At 39.5% G+C, this 14,764-nt stretch overlaps 1 protein-coding gene across 11 annotated transcripts in view; it reads right to left on the reverse strand.

Annotated features, from left to right (window-relative positions):
- Window positions 1-14,764, reverse strand: part of ncor1.S (nuclear receptor corepressor 1 S homeolog) — a 120,466-nt gene that overhangs the window by 33,129 nt on the left and 72,573 nt on the right. For all 11 annotated transcript variants that reach the window (NM_001088756.3, XM_041583024.1, XM_041583022.1 and 8 more), the window contains 9 exon segments: window positions 2,501-2,858; window positions 2,966-3,213; window positions 3,327-3,410; window positions 3,536-3,676; window positions 4,811-4,982; window positions 8,842-8,942; window positions 10,107-10,208; window positions 13,088-13,205; window positions 14,213-14,376. In NM_001088756.3, coding sequence (NP_001082225.1) covers window positions 2,501-2,858; window positions 2,966-3,213; window positions 3,327-3,410; window positions 3,536-3,676; window positions 4,811-4,982; window positions 8,842-8,942; window positions 10,107-10,208; window positions 13,088-13,205; window positions 14,213-14,376 — 1,488 coding nt within the window.

Raw genomic sequence — 14,764 nt, forward strand, 5'->3', positions numbered from 1 at the left:
TGTGAAATAAATCAACACAGTTTCACTAAATTACAGAGAGTACTGATCTTCTGTTCATATATTATTCTATTTTGGATCGTGCACCTCTGGCTTCATTCTTCGGATTGAGTGCAGCCTGCAATCTTCCTAAGAGCAGGAAGGCTAATGGCAGCAGTTTCATGGAAGAAAAAACCTTCTGGCTGGGTTGGTGCTGGAGTTGGAACTCTCTGACCCCATTGTGGCATGACTTTTAACCGTGGTTATAGTCACTTGCTCCAGCCTCATAGTGTATCCGTGCCTCCTTCTGAGGACACTAAAAAATAAACTGAGTTTGAACAGGAAGAGGCAGGGGATGAAGCCCAAAGCAGGAGTCACTTTTAACAGTGTTGTGTCCGTTCTCCAAGCTGCAGGATCTTCATCCCCATGGTGCCCGTGTCCCCCAATCTAGGGAAAAGAAATAATGGAATAATGGTGGCTTAATTCTTAATTTGAATATTTTCTGGTACACATTGTTTGTGTACTACATTGATTTCTTACAGTCACAAATGCTATTTACTCAAATATGAGTTTTAACAACCCTGAAGCTCAATGATTTGTTTACACTAGAGAAGTGGAGGAAATAATCCACTTTAAATAAACATTTAGTAGAGAGTGATATTGTGAGACAATTTTGCTACTGGTTCTCATTTTTTTAAATCTGCCTTTTGTTCAGTGGCCGTCAAGCTTGGCACTTCAGCAGCAATTTGGTTTGAAGTGTTGAATTTACCCTAGCAACCAGGCAGTGGTTTGAATTAGGGATGCACCGAATCCAGTATTTGGGATTCTGCCAAATCTCTGAATCCTTTGTGAAAGATCTGGCCGAATACCGAACACGAATTTGCATATGCGGGAAACATTTTTTGTACTTCCTTGTTTTGTGATGAAAAGTCACTTGATACCCCTTTCTGCCCCTAATTTTCACACGCACATTATGATTCGGTTCAGCCAGGGGCAAAAATCCTGCTGAAAAAAGCCGAACCCTGTCCGAATCCCAAACTGAATCATGGATTCGGTGCACCCCTAGTTTGAATGAGAGTTTGGAAGCTGAATGGGGAATTGCCTGAACAGAAAGAGAAGCATGAAAAAAGTAAAAATAACAATAAAACTGTAGCTGCACAGAGCAGTAGTTTTTTTTTGAGGGGGGGCTGCAAAGGTCAGTGACTGACAAGAAACACACAGCGCTTTAAATTGCAAGCCAGAGAAGAGCAATTAAACTATATAAAAAAAGGAATACCTCATGAAAAGTTGCTTGTTTATTAATGACCTGGAGGTGGACACTGAAGGTAATGTTTCTACTTTTTATCTGATGATACTAAATTGTGCAGAACTATAGGTTCCATGCAGGATGCTGCCACTTTGCACAGTGATTTGTCTAAACTGGAAAACTGGGCAGCAAACTGGAAAATGAGGTTCAATGTTGATAAATGCAGGTTATGCACTTTGGCAAAAATAATATAAATGCAAGTTATACACTAAATGGCAGTGTGTTGGGAGTTTCCTTAAATGAGAAGGATCTTGGGGTCTTTGTAGATAACACGTTGTCTAATTCTGGGCAGTGTCATTCTGTGGCTACTAAAGCAAATAAAGTTCTTGTATAAAAAAGGGCATTAACTCAAGGGATGAAACATAATTATGTCTCTTTATAGGTCCCTGGTGAGGCCTCATCTGGAGTATAGGGGCAGTTTTGGACTCCAGTCCTTAAGAGGGATATAAATGAGCTGGAGAGAGTGCAGAGACTAAGTGCAACTAAATTGGTTAGAGGGAGGGAAGAGTTAAATTATGAGGGGAGACTGACAAGGTTGTGGTTATTTTCTCTGGAAAAAAGGCGCTTGTGAGGGGACATGATTAGACTTTACAAGTACATTAGAGGACATTATAGACAAATAGCAGGGGACCTTTTTACCCATAAAGTGGATCACCGTACCAGTGGCCCCCCCTTCAGACTAGAGGAAAATAACTTTCATTTGAAGCAACGTCGGGGGTTCTTTACAGTGAGGACAGTGAGGTCGGGGAATGCACTGCCGGGTGATGTTGTGATGGCTGATTATGTTAAAGGAGAATTCAACTGTTTTTAAACTTTTTACTTTGGTGCAGATTCAGGGATTGCAGTTCACAGCAGCCATCTTCTGGGTCTTTGTGTCTTCTTCCAGCACATCCTCAGCTTGACTTAACTGCACAAGTCAGTAAATGGCAAAAGCCTGAAAAGGGGCCCTTCCTAATATATATATATCCCTCCTACAGAGACAAGCAATACAGTAAAGTGCTGAAACCCCTACCCCTTTTCTGCCATAAAAGATAGCATATATATGATAGATTAATCAACACAGATGAGACAGTAGGTGGAAAAAAAAACGGAAGACACACTTTCCTGTGTTAAACTTACAAGAATCATTCATAATCATTAATTGCCATGTTATTGTACCAAGGAGTCTGTAATGTATGTACCTCATCAATAATTTTCCAAATAGAAAGATGGACTTACCTTCTGCTGAGCGTGCCATAGGTGAGCTTCTTGACATGGGACTGGGGTAATTGACTGGAGTCCTTCTAGCATTATTGTCTTCATAAATCCCAGGACTTAACTGAGATTTAGAAGCTTCATGCAAGGTTGATCGGAGCACAGATGGACCTGAGCTGACAACAGACGTATGGCGTGATCTGATGGCGTCAGATGATTTGGTGTCTTCGTGTTTTGAACGTTCCCCCATTTTTAAATTTTCGGGCATATTGTCCATCTGAGGTACTCCCCAGGATAGATTACTTGGGCCTGTTATCAAAGACTTCACATTGTGTTTGATAGCAGACTGCCCTGAAGTGCTTTCATATTTTATGGGTGTGCCCTGTAAAATACATCATTCAGTAAAGATTCATTTCTGCCTGGACCTAAAGGCAACACAAACATAAAGGGATATCAAACACCAGGGAGAGAGGGAAAAAAGATAAACACCTGTGAAATGGAACCTTCCATTATTTGCCTTGAACTTTCAGGAGTCTTGCGACTTTCTTGGCTTACAAGATCTTGTCTGGGAATTTCATGAATAGATCGCCCCAGCTCTTTAATCGTGGTGACACCCTCATAAGGTTTGCCTTTTGAGATGGCTCCCTCAAAGGATCTTATAGGCGGACTTTCAAGTTTTATTTGCTTTGCATACTTAAGGCCATCATCAAAGTTGTCTGATGTTGTTCTCGGAGTGCCTTAAAAGGAGAAAAATAGGAAATCCATTTAGCTAATTCTGAGAAATTAACAATAAACTCTCCTCGCAGATCTGCTGGGCATCATGGGGTGTAAAACAAATTATTGGATTCACCTTTCATGATTGAACCAGACAAGACTTGCCTATCTTTGAGTTCTGGATGTGGACTTCCTTTAGGCAGTGTACGACATATCAGTCCTAACAATAAAAATAAACACATTTTAAGAGAGGTGCATATTTTTGTGAGTTGTTTGACAATACAAAAACATGTGGTAACAAATTTATAAGACAATATATTTGATATGACAATACAGCACAGATACCTTCCATAGGTCCTGATACAGCGGCTTCTCTTACAGACATGGCTTGCTTAATATTTCCCTCCATGGTATCATATGCTCTCTTCAGAGCCACCTCAGGTGCTGTCCTTGGGCTCCTGGTTCCTTCTCGCATATTCTTGATAGCTAATTAATATATATTGGTATGATTAGCTCAATGTCACTGGGGATTTTCACAATCACACACTAGTATCATACATTTCTCTGCTAACTTCAGTTAGGTTAGCCTAACTACTTTTTGATTGTTACAGTGGACAAGAGCGGCCCTCGCTCTAGACTAAATCTGATCACACAAAGGCAGGTAATGTAGGTCATTTTAGATAATATTTAACCAAACTGGCCAATATAAGCCTGTATATCTGGTCCAAATTTCCCAATTCCAATCTCATTCATGTTGGATAAGCTGTTTAGTTAAAGGAGTACTAAACCCTAAAAATGAATGTGGCTAAAAATGCCATATTTCATATAGTGAACTTATTGCACGAGGCTAAAGTTTGAGCTTGTCAATAGCAGCAATGATCCAGGACTTCAAACTTGTCACAGGGGGTCACCATCTTGGAAAGTGTCTGTGACACTCACATGCTCAGTGGGCTCTGATTGGCTGTTGAGAAGCTAAGCTTAGGGCTCGTCACTAATTATCCAGCAGAAAATGAGCTTCCCTGGCTGTAATATAAGCTGATGCTACAGGTTTGCTGATTATTAAATTCTGATGCTAATTGCACTGGTTTCTGTGCTGCCATGTAGTAATTATGTGTATTAATTACTAATCAGCCTTATATTGTGACATTTCTATTCTATGTGTACTGTATATTGTGAGTGGGTCCCTAAGCTCAGTAAGTGACAGCAGCACAGAGCATGTGCAGTGAATCAGCAGAAAAGAAGATGGGGAACTACTGGGGCATCTTTGGAGACACAGAACTTTACTGCTAAAGGGATGTGGTTGCCTTAGGCTGGTACAGAAGCTCAAAACATAATGTGCAACATTTCTATCTACTTCTTTAGTTAAGCTTTAGTTCTCCTTTAAGACACAGCATAAGGTGGCCATTTGTTACTGAATTGACTGCTTATGGTGTGCTCTTGTTGGACTCTAAATCAGTCTTCCATTTAAAGCAAATCATTTTAGAGGAAAGAAATATACTGAAAAACACTTACTGCACAAGGCAATTCCATTTAAATGGTGGAATAAGAACAGTACACTAATCGACAATGGTGTGCATAGATCATACAGCTCTAAAAACTTTAATCATACGAGCAACTTACTGTCATAAGATACAATGTGCCCACTCTTGCCTTCATATATAACATGCCCTTTAGCAGAGGTATCCTCCCTGCACCTCTCCGGACTACCAATATCCTCTGTTGCCAGTCTAGTGATGGTGGACTTTAACAAAACATCAGCAGCAATACCAGACTGTGAAAGAGCTGGTGTACCCTGCAAGACAGAATGATGCAAATGCGTACCAATAAAAGCAATGAGACATTGCAGTTCAATCAACTAGAGAAATGGTTTGAGAAAGATGATTAAACATGAGATTTTAACAGGAACTATCCTATTTACTGGCTTTGCACTGAAGTTAAAAGGGTTGTTCACCTTCAAACACTTTTTTCAGTTCAGTTGGATTCAGATTGTTCACCTGAAATCAATACTTTTCCAATTACTTTCTATTTTCTATGTGACTGTTTTCATAATATTGAAGTGTAAAGTTTCATTTTTCACCTTCTAAAGCAGCTCTATGGAGGGGGGTCGCCGAATCTTTAACTGTTTTAAATCGATACATTTAAGCTCCCCATAGACGCGCCGATTCTTCTTGCCGAACTATCGATTTTAGTGAAATTATCGTGCGGTTAGTGGGATTCGAACGATCATGCATCTTACGATTTTTCGGCCAAAATCTGTCAGAAAATTGATCGGCCAGGTTAAAAAATCTTTGTCGGTCCCAGTGCAATGTATCTATGTTTGCAGGGCCAAGCAGCTCCCCTTTGTTTTCCTGCCAAATTGATCTTTTTAGTTGATGGTAAATTCGTACGATCGTTCAGAGATAATCATTGTCTCACGATCAGGATCTGATCTTTTAAAAATCTCAACATCTATGGCTAGCTTTAGTTGATACCTTTGTTTTCTTTGTCCCTGCTGACCAGAATCCCTGAGTTTCATTAAAGGAAAACCAAACCCTTTATTAAAATCCCCTACCCTACATAGGCCCCCTCCCTGCCCCCCCCCCCAGCCTAGGTGTTACCTTGGGTAAATGCCCCTAACTCTTAATTACCCCTCGTTGCAGATTCAGGGCATTCGGAGTTCACGGACGACATCTTCTTCTCTACGGGTCTTTCCTCCGTTTCTGTGACTTGCATGCGCAGTTGTTCGGGACCGGCAGATTGCACCAACTGCGAATGCGCCGACACTCCACATTCTTCCGAAGAGAAGAAGAGGGCGCCTGTGAAATCTGATGCCCTGAATCTGCTACGAGGGGTAAGTAAAGCATTAGGGGCATTTACCCAGGGTAACACTTAGGCTGGGGGAGCAGGGGTCCATGTAGGGTAGGGGTGTAGGCAGTTTTAATAAAAAGGGTTTGGTTCTCCTTTGAAGGCAGCTGTTAGTTGATACATTTCTCAGCAGTATCTATGGAATATTAGCAACTATTGTATCAATTCTAATTGTAACAACTAAATGTAGCAAATTGTAACAGTTTAGATGCTCCTGGATCACTGGATCAATAAACTTTAAAGGGATCCTGTCATGGGAAAAAAATATTTTTCAAAACACATCAGTTAATAGTGCTGCTCCAGCAGAATTCTGCACTGAAATCCATTTCTCAAAGAGCAAACAGATTTTTTTATATTCAATTTTGAAATCTGACATGGGGCTAGACATTTTGTCAATTTCCCAGCTGCCCCTGGTCATGTGACTTGTGCCTGCACTTTAGGAGAGAAATGCTTTCTGGCAGGCTGCTGTTTTTCCTTCTCAATGTAACTGAATGTGTCTCAGTGGGACATGGGTTTTTACTATTGAGTGTTGTTCTTAGATCTACCAGGCAGCTGTTATCTTGTGTTAGGGAGCTGCTATCTGGTTACCTTCCCATTGTTCTTTTGTTTGGCTGCTGGGGGGGAAAAGGGAGGGGGGTGATATCACTCCAACTTGCAGTACAGCAGTAAAGAGTGATTGAAGTTTATCAGAGCACAAGTCACATGACTTGGGGCAGCTGGGAAATTGACAATATGTCTAGCCCCATGTCAGATTTCAAAATTGAATATAAAAAAATATGTTTGCTCTTTTGAGAAATGGATTTCAGTGCATAATTCCGCTGGAGCAGCACTATTAACTGATTTATTTTGAAAACATTTTTTTTTCCCATGACAGTATCCCTTTAAACTTCAATTTTGTGAAAACAGTAAAAGATAAAAGATGGAAGGTAATTGAAAAAAGTCGTTGTTTATGGCAAACAATCTGATAACAACTGAACTGAAAAAAAATTTTGGAAGGTGAACAACCCCTTTAACAAAATGGTTAAATACAATGTCAAACCTTACTTCTGGTCAGGCTAATAGTTCAGATTGTATTATAGGATTGGGGGTAAAGGTCAGATTTCCCCTTCAATGGTAGTACTTTATCTTATTAAAGGGCATGTAAAGGCAAAAAAATAAAATCCCATTTTTACTTTCTTTAATGAAAAGGAAACCTATCTCCAATATACTTTAATTAAAAAATGTGTACCGTTTTTATAAGAAACCTGACTGTTTGCAGTGAAATTTTCCCTTCATTTACTGCTGTGGATAGGAATTGTCAGACGGTCCCAACTGCTTTGCAGGGAAACAATCATACTTATGAACAGCAGGAGGAGCCCCTGCCTTACTTCCCAGCCATGCAGAACTCAAGCAGCTTTGGTTTGTTTCCCTGTAGAGCAGTCAGCGACTGTGTAGAGATTTGTATTGGATTTTATTTTTGCCTTTATATCCCCTTTATTGTTTCCAACTCCAGCTGCAGGGACAAAGATCATGGAGCCAGATTTAAACAGATAAACTGGGATTCTATTTGGAGGGTTATTTTGCTGCAGCCACTGGTTGTGCAGAGTTGGAGAAAGTTTGTATTAAACAATACAAAAACTATAAAATCCACATTAGATTACATGACAACACAGGAGCCAGTGCAGTCTGTATATTCTGATTATTTATCAGTCTTGCTGTGTCGGCTTCTGGCAGATATTTGACTTGTGCCGTCTTGATAACTTATGGCGATCCCTAAGCAGCCCAGACCACACTGAGCATGTGCACAGTCTTGGTCTTGCAAAGATGTATAACAAAGCTACAAGATGGTGACCCCCTGTGGCCAACTTTGAAAGCATAAATAATTTGTTTGATTAGGCTTGTGGTGCAGTAAGTTCATGTTTATATTTAGTATACAAATACAGTATTTCTAGCCATATTCTATTTTACACTTTACTTCCCCTTTAATTTCTGAATTCCCACCTGCACATGGGAAAATAGCAGGAGTAGGAACTGCCATCTGACATATCAAGCTCCAAAGTTATACAATACAAATGACCCATTACCTACAAATTAGCTTTGCTTGGACCCTGGTAAGGCACTCCCCTTCGTTGAAAATGTACTAGCTGGTGCATGTGAATAATGGGGAAATTGGAAACTTTACTGTAGAGCACATGGCCAGCCCAATGCCATGCATAAGGAATTAGGGATTCACCGAATCCAGGATTCAGCCTTTTTCAGTAGGATTCGGCCGAATCGTTCTGCCCGGCCGAACCATTTCAGAATTTTAATTTGCATATGCAAATTAGGGGTGGGGAGGGAAATACCATGATTTTATTACAAAACAAGGAAGTAAATTTCCCCCCTTCCCATCCCTAATTTGCATATGCAAATTAGAATTCGGGTTCAGTATTCGGCCAAATCTTTCGCTAAGGATTCGGGGGATTGGCCAAATCCAAAATAGTGGATTCGGTGCATCCCTATAAGGAATCCATGGGAAACACTGGGTCAGTGGGTTTTTCAGCAAAGAGGGAGCTGGTCTGGGGTCTAAGGCAAGCAATTAAATTCACTGACCAGTTTAAAAAGTCAATGTGGCAAAACTAAAAGATTGTGCATGACTATCCATTAGAAACAGCAACTCTGACTTTTTATCAACATCAAAAATAGATATAACCTCAATGCGGAAAACACTCAAATAATGCAGTCCCAAAGAATTTTGTGGTCTCATGGCTTCTTTGCAATCTCTGCTTTTAACTATTTGCAAAGAATAAAGAAAATGCTATCCTCAAAGTACAACTTAAGAAACATACCTGAGTAATGGACCCACGAAGGGTGGAAACTGCTTCCAATGGAACTTTGGTTGCTGGAGTGCCTCTAGTGATGCTCCCCTCCTGAATTGCAGCCATGGAGCCTGTATCAACATAACGATAAAACAGCAAGCTGCTTTAAATGCTGGAAAAACCTGCGGACAGTTTGTGTTTTTGGTGTCACTCCATCCCCCCACCAATCAAATATACACCACCACAAGTAAACCACCATTTCCCTTACAGGTGGTCCACCACATTTTAAAGGCGAACTAAACCCTAAAAATTTATGTGGCTATAAATGCCATATTTTATATAGTGAACTTATTGCACGAGGCTAAAGTTTGAGCTTGTCAATAGCAGCAATGATCCAGGACTTCAAACTTGTCACAGGGGGTCACCATCTTGGAAAGTGTCTGTGACACTCACATGATCAGTGGGCTCTGATTGGCTGTTGAGAAGCTAAGCTTAGGGCTCGTCACTAATTATCCAGCAGAAAATGAGCTTCCCTGGCTGTAATATAAGCTGATGCTACAGGTTTGCTGATTATTAAATTCTGATGCTAATTGCACTGGTTTCTGTGCTGCCATGTAGTAATTATGTGTATTAATTACTAATCAGCCTTATATTGTGACATTTCTATTCTATGTGTACTGTATATTGTGAGTGGCTCCCTAAGCTCAGTAAGTGACAGCAGCACAGAGCATGTGCAGTGAATCAGCAGAAAAGAAGATGGGGAGCTACTGGGGCATCTTTGGAGACACAGATCTTTACTGCTAAAGGGCTGTGGTTGCCTTGGGCTGGTACAGAAGCACAAAACATCATGTACAACATTTCTAGCTACTTCTTTAGTTAGGCTTTAGTTTTCCTTTAAGTGGCACAAATCAGTGCAAGAGTAAAATAAAATACAGTGGCCCAAACAAAATATGGGGTTCAGGCAAGCTGAAAATCCTACTAGGCAAGGTGCACATCAGGCCATCAATGTATTGCAAATGCCCCACACAAGCCCTCCCATGTGTAAAAGGAAACACAATATGCAAGAAAAATTTCAGGTAACTGTTTTGAACTTAGGAACACATTTATTGCCCAGTATGATAAACAGTGTTAGTGTTGCAAATACAAATCTAATTGTATTTTATGCCGTTTATTACATTAACGCTTAAATATTCAAGTCAGAAGTTTATTATATCCCACTGATGCACATAAGATCACAGATACAACCTATGGAGTAGAATAGCAGAGGGACAGCATTGCTCTGTTTATTATTGTACCTCTGACAACACCTTCATGCTGTGCTCTGACTAGTAGTCCTTCAGGCTGAGAACTCTGGCCTCGAGAAGGAAACTCTTCTTGCTTGATGTAGGTCACACAGCCTAAAATACAATATACAAACAAAAATGGAAATCAACTTAGCAATTGTTTTTCATGGTAAGACACAAATATTTGTGTGTTGCCCCCAAAATATCATAATTGATCGCAATACTTATAGGAGAAGGAAAAGTTAAAATGAAGTAAGTTTTATCAGAAATGTCCACCTAAATATACCAGTAAATGTTGTTCTGAGTCCTCTGTCAAAAGAAACATCACATTTCTTTCCTTCTATTGTGTACTCATGGGCTTCTGTATCAGACTTCCTGTTTTCAGCTCCAGGGCTTGGGCTTGCGCATGCTCAGTTTGCTCCTCTCTCCCTCCCCTCCCTTCTCTGCTGTAATCTGAGCACAGAGCTATGAGGGAGCAGGGAGAGACTCAGGAGGAAGTGATGTCACATCAAGGTAATATGGCAGTTGCTATCCTAAACAAACAGTGTCTAAAGCTATTTACTCAGGTATGGTAAAGCATTCTACAAAATAAATGTAACATTCTAGCTTGCACTTTTGTGGCTTATCTATTGGCAATAAACTGCCTCAGTAGCTTTCCTTCTCCTTTAAAAATTCTAGTATGGAGCAATTCTGGTGCTATTGGACTGGGTAAAAACAAATGATTGGTACATGATGAACTAAAAAGTCAAGAAGTAGGGGAATGAAGAGCCATTACTAAAAATGCACAGGGCTGCATGCAAGAATGTCACCACCCAGAGATTCAACACTTTGCATCATGTTTACTGCACAAATCTTGGTTTTAATTGTGTAAATAAACAGGGATCAGTCACCAATTACAGATCTGAGGCTTCCTTCCCCCTTACAACTTTGCAAGTTTATCAAAATTACTTATCCTTGATAAATAAACCCCAAATAGTCCAATCCATAAACAGGGACTTACTTATATACATGGTATATATCAATATTATTGTACTCTTGACTAGAGTGCGAGCCAGTGTTTCCCAAGCTGTTGGGCTGGCCTCAACAGAGACCTGGAACAGAGGCTAGTAGAATTAACTCTTAAAGGAGAACTAAAGTCTAACTTGGACTTAAGTCTAAGGTAGGCTTGAAATGTTGTACATTACGTTTTAGGCTTCTGTACCAGCCTAAGGCAACCACAGCCCTTTAGCAGTAAAGATCTGTGTCTCCAAAGATGCCCCAGTAGCTCCCCATCTTCTTTTCTGCTGATTCACTGCACATGCTCTGTGCTGCTGTCACTTACTGAGCTTAGGGACCCACTCACAATATACAGTACACATAGAATAGAAATGTCACAATATAAGGCTGATTAGTAATTAATACACATAATTACTACATGGCAGCACAGAAACCAGTGCAATTAGCATCAGAATTTAATAATCAGCAAACCTGTAGCATCAGCTTATATTACAGCCAGGGAAGCTCATTTTCTGCTGGATAATTAGTGACGAGCCCTAAGCTTAGCTTCTCAACAGCCAATCAGAGCCAATCACAGCCAATGTGAGTGTCACAGACACTTTCCAAGATGGTGACCCCCTGTGACAAGTTTGAAGTCCTGGATCATTGCTGCTATTGACAAGCTCAAACTTTAGCCTTGTGCAATAAATTCAGTATATAAAAGATGGCACTTTTAGATACATTCATTTTTGAGGTTTAGTTCTTCTTTAAGGCCAATTCAGATGATACATGGGAAGAATGTCTATTTGCTTAATGAAGTCGTTTGCACATGGATAGGAAACTGGCTACAGGATCAGGTACAGAGTCTGGTTGTTAAGGGAACATTCTCGGCTTGGAGTAAGGTTAAGTGAGGTCTCTCAAGATATGGTATTGGGTCCACTTTTATTTAACTTGTTCATTAATGACTTAGGGGAGGGTGCTATAAGTAATGTATCAGTGTTTGCAGATGACACAAAACTATCCAGCCCAATTAATTCCATCCAGGATGTGGCACTTGCAACAGGATCTTAACAAACTGGCAATCTGGGCAGCTAAGTGGCAAATGAGATTCAATGTTGATAAATGTAGAGTCATTCACTTGGGATGTAAAAATATCCACTTATACCCTTAATGGGACTGCACTAGGCAAATCCATTATGGAAAAGGACCTTGGAGTCCTTGTAGATGATAAACTTGTCTGTAGCAAGCAATGCCAGTCAACAGCATCAAGGGCAAATAAGGTCTTGAGTTGTATTAAATGGGGCAGAGATTCACGGGAGGAGGGGGTCATTCTTCCATAGTATAGAGCACTGGTAAGGCCCAACTAGAATTTGCCGTACAGTTTTGGTCTCCATCTCTCAAACAGGACATTATTGTATTAGAGAGGGGACAGAGAAGGGCAACTAAGCTGGTAAAGGGAAAATCTTAGCTATGAGGAAAGACTGGCCAAATTGGGGATGTTCACACTGGATATGATAACTATGAATAAATGTGAATAAAAATAGAATAATCTCTCTAATTGTTTATTTACCAGTAGGTCTTTCCAGCTGACACAAGGTCAACCATTGCGATTAGAAGAAAAAAAGAGGTTCTGCCTAAATATTAGGAAGGGATTTTTTACAGTGAGAGCTGTGAAGATGTGGAATTGTCTCCCTGAATCAGTGGTACAGGCTGATACATTAGATAGGTATAAGAAGGGGTTGGATGGTGTTTAGCAAGTGAGGGAATACAGGGATATGGGAGATAGCTCATAGTACAAGTTGATCCAGGGACTGGTCCCATTGCATCTTGGAGTCAGGAAGGAATTTTTTCCCCTCTGAGGCAAATTGGAGAGGCTTCAGATGGGGATCTGGATCAAACGGCATATAGGCAGGTTAAAAGGTTGAACATGATGGATGTGTATCTTTTTTCCACCTAACTTACTACGTTACTATGCTTCATAGATACCTATAAAGTCCCACGTCTAGTATGAAACTTACCAATTTTTGTAGATTCATGTTGCCTTGGTAGGCCAAGGGAGATGGAACCCACAGAGGGCTTCAATGTTTCCTGGCTGTAAGGCTGGCTGAGTGACGCTAAGTAAGTGCCAGGTGTTCCCTAAAAATAACAAGTCAAGTTGTGTCAACCACAAACGAACAAAATGAAATATTTAATAATTTAAGAACAAATTCATTTTAGACTTCATTCTGCAATTTGTACACACATATATATATATATATATATATATATATATATATATATATATATATATATATATATATATATATATCTATATATCCATATATCCATATATCTATATATATGATATCAAAACAGGAGGGTTGTGGGAGCACTCTAAAGGCTTTAAAGTATATATATATATATATATATATATATAGTATAAGTATAATAAATGCTATTGCATATGTACCCAAAATAGGGGTTATTTTGTTACAAAGTTATGATCATAAAATTGATAAGCCACCATACCACGTCAAGGTAAACCCCAAATGGGGTTGAAAAAGGTCCCAGTGAGGACCGAAACGTTGGAAAATGAACCTGTGAATAAAGACACTTTTATTTCACTGAATTTGAACGAGTGCGGGTCCTGCTTACTGAATTGTATTACACTTTGACCAACGCACCAACATCGATTGAAACAAATCCGGAAGGAGTGCGTCCACTGAACCGACAGTATATATATATATATATATATATATATATATATATATATATATATATATATATATATATATATATATATATATATATATATATATATATATATATTATATATATAAATCATTTTTAAAAATTTGGATTATTAGCTAAAATGGAGTCTATGGGAGACAACCTTTCTGTAATTCAGTACATTGTGGATAACGGGTTTCCGGATAACAGATCCCATACCTGTAATACCATGTACAAAGTTTGTGATATAGCTCAGACAGACAATCAGATGCTTGCTTTACAACAGAAGACCAACAAATGCTACCCGCTAATTGGTTTTTATGGGTTATTACAACTGGAACAAACTTTTTTTTTTTTTAAGGTTGCCACTGTTGATGTGTATATGTTAGCACTTTACTCAATTTAATAATAACTATAGGATAATGGGTTCATACCTGTGATATTGAGCCTCCTGTAATGAAAGATGGCTTATCAGAAGAAGTTGCTGAAGTTTTGGAGGACGGGATCAGAGGTGGGGGAGGACGGGTTGGGCGAGTCACTGGCAGTCTTGCACTATCTGATAAGGAGGTAATGACTTGATGTGGAGCAGGCTGTAATACTAAAACAGAGATGAAAGCTATTAGGTCACTTTAGTGCTCAAACCAGCCATTACGGATTTACAATTGGTTAGTAAGACAGCTCAGTTATATATGATTAAAGATACATATTTTCAAAACAAGCCTTATTGATTTTCTTCATATTAAACAGTGTACAAGAACAATTATCTGCTAAATAGAACTTCATTTTAAATATTCCAAGGTTTGCCAAATAGAAATCAGAATAGCTGAACGTTCATTGGTATTTTTCATTTGTATATGGCTCTACCTGTAGTTTTAGCCTTGCCAAGGCAATTCCAAAATTGCACACCTTGGCCTTCCCACGTAACTGTTGCTAGGTGCTCAGTCCTTGGGGGGGATACAGCTCTCCCCACGAGTATAGGATCCTTC

This window comes from Xenopus laevis, chromosome 2S, assembly GCF_017654675.1.
Source record: "Xenopus laevis strain J_2021 chromosome 2S, Xenopus_laevis_v10.1, whole genome shotgun sequence".
Lineage (NCBI taxonomy): Eukaryota > Metazoa > Chordata > Amphibia > Anura > Pipidae > Xenopus > Xenopus laevis.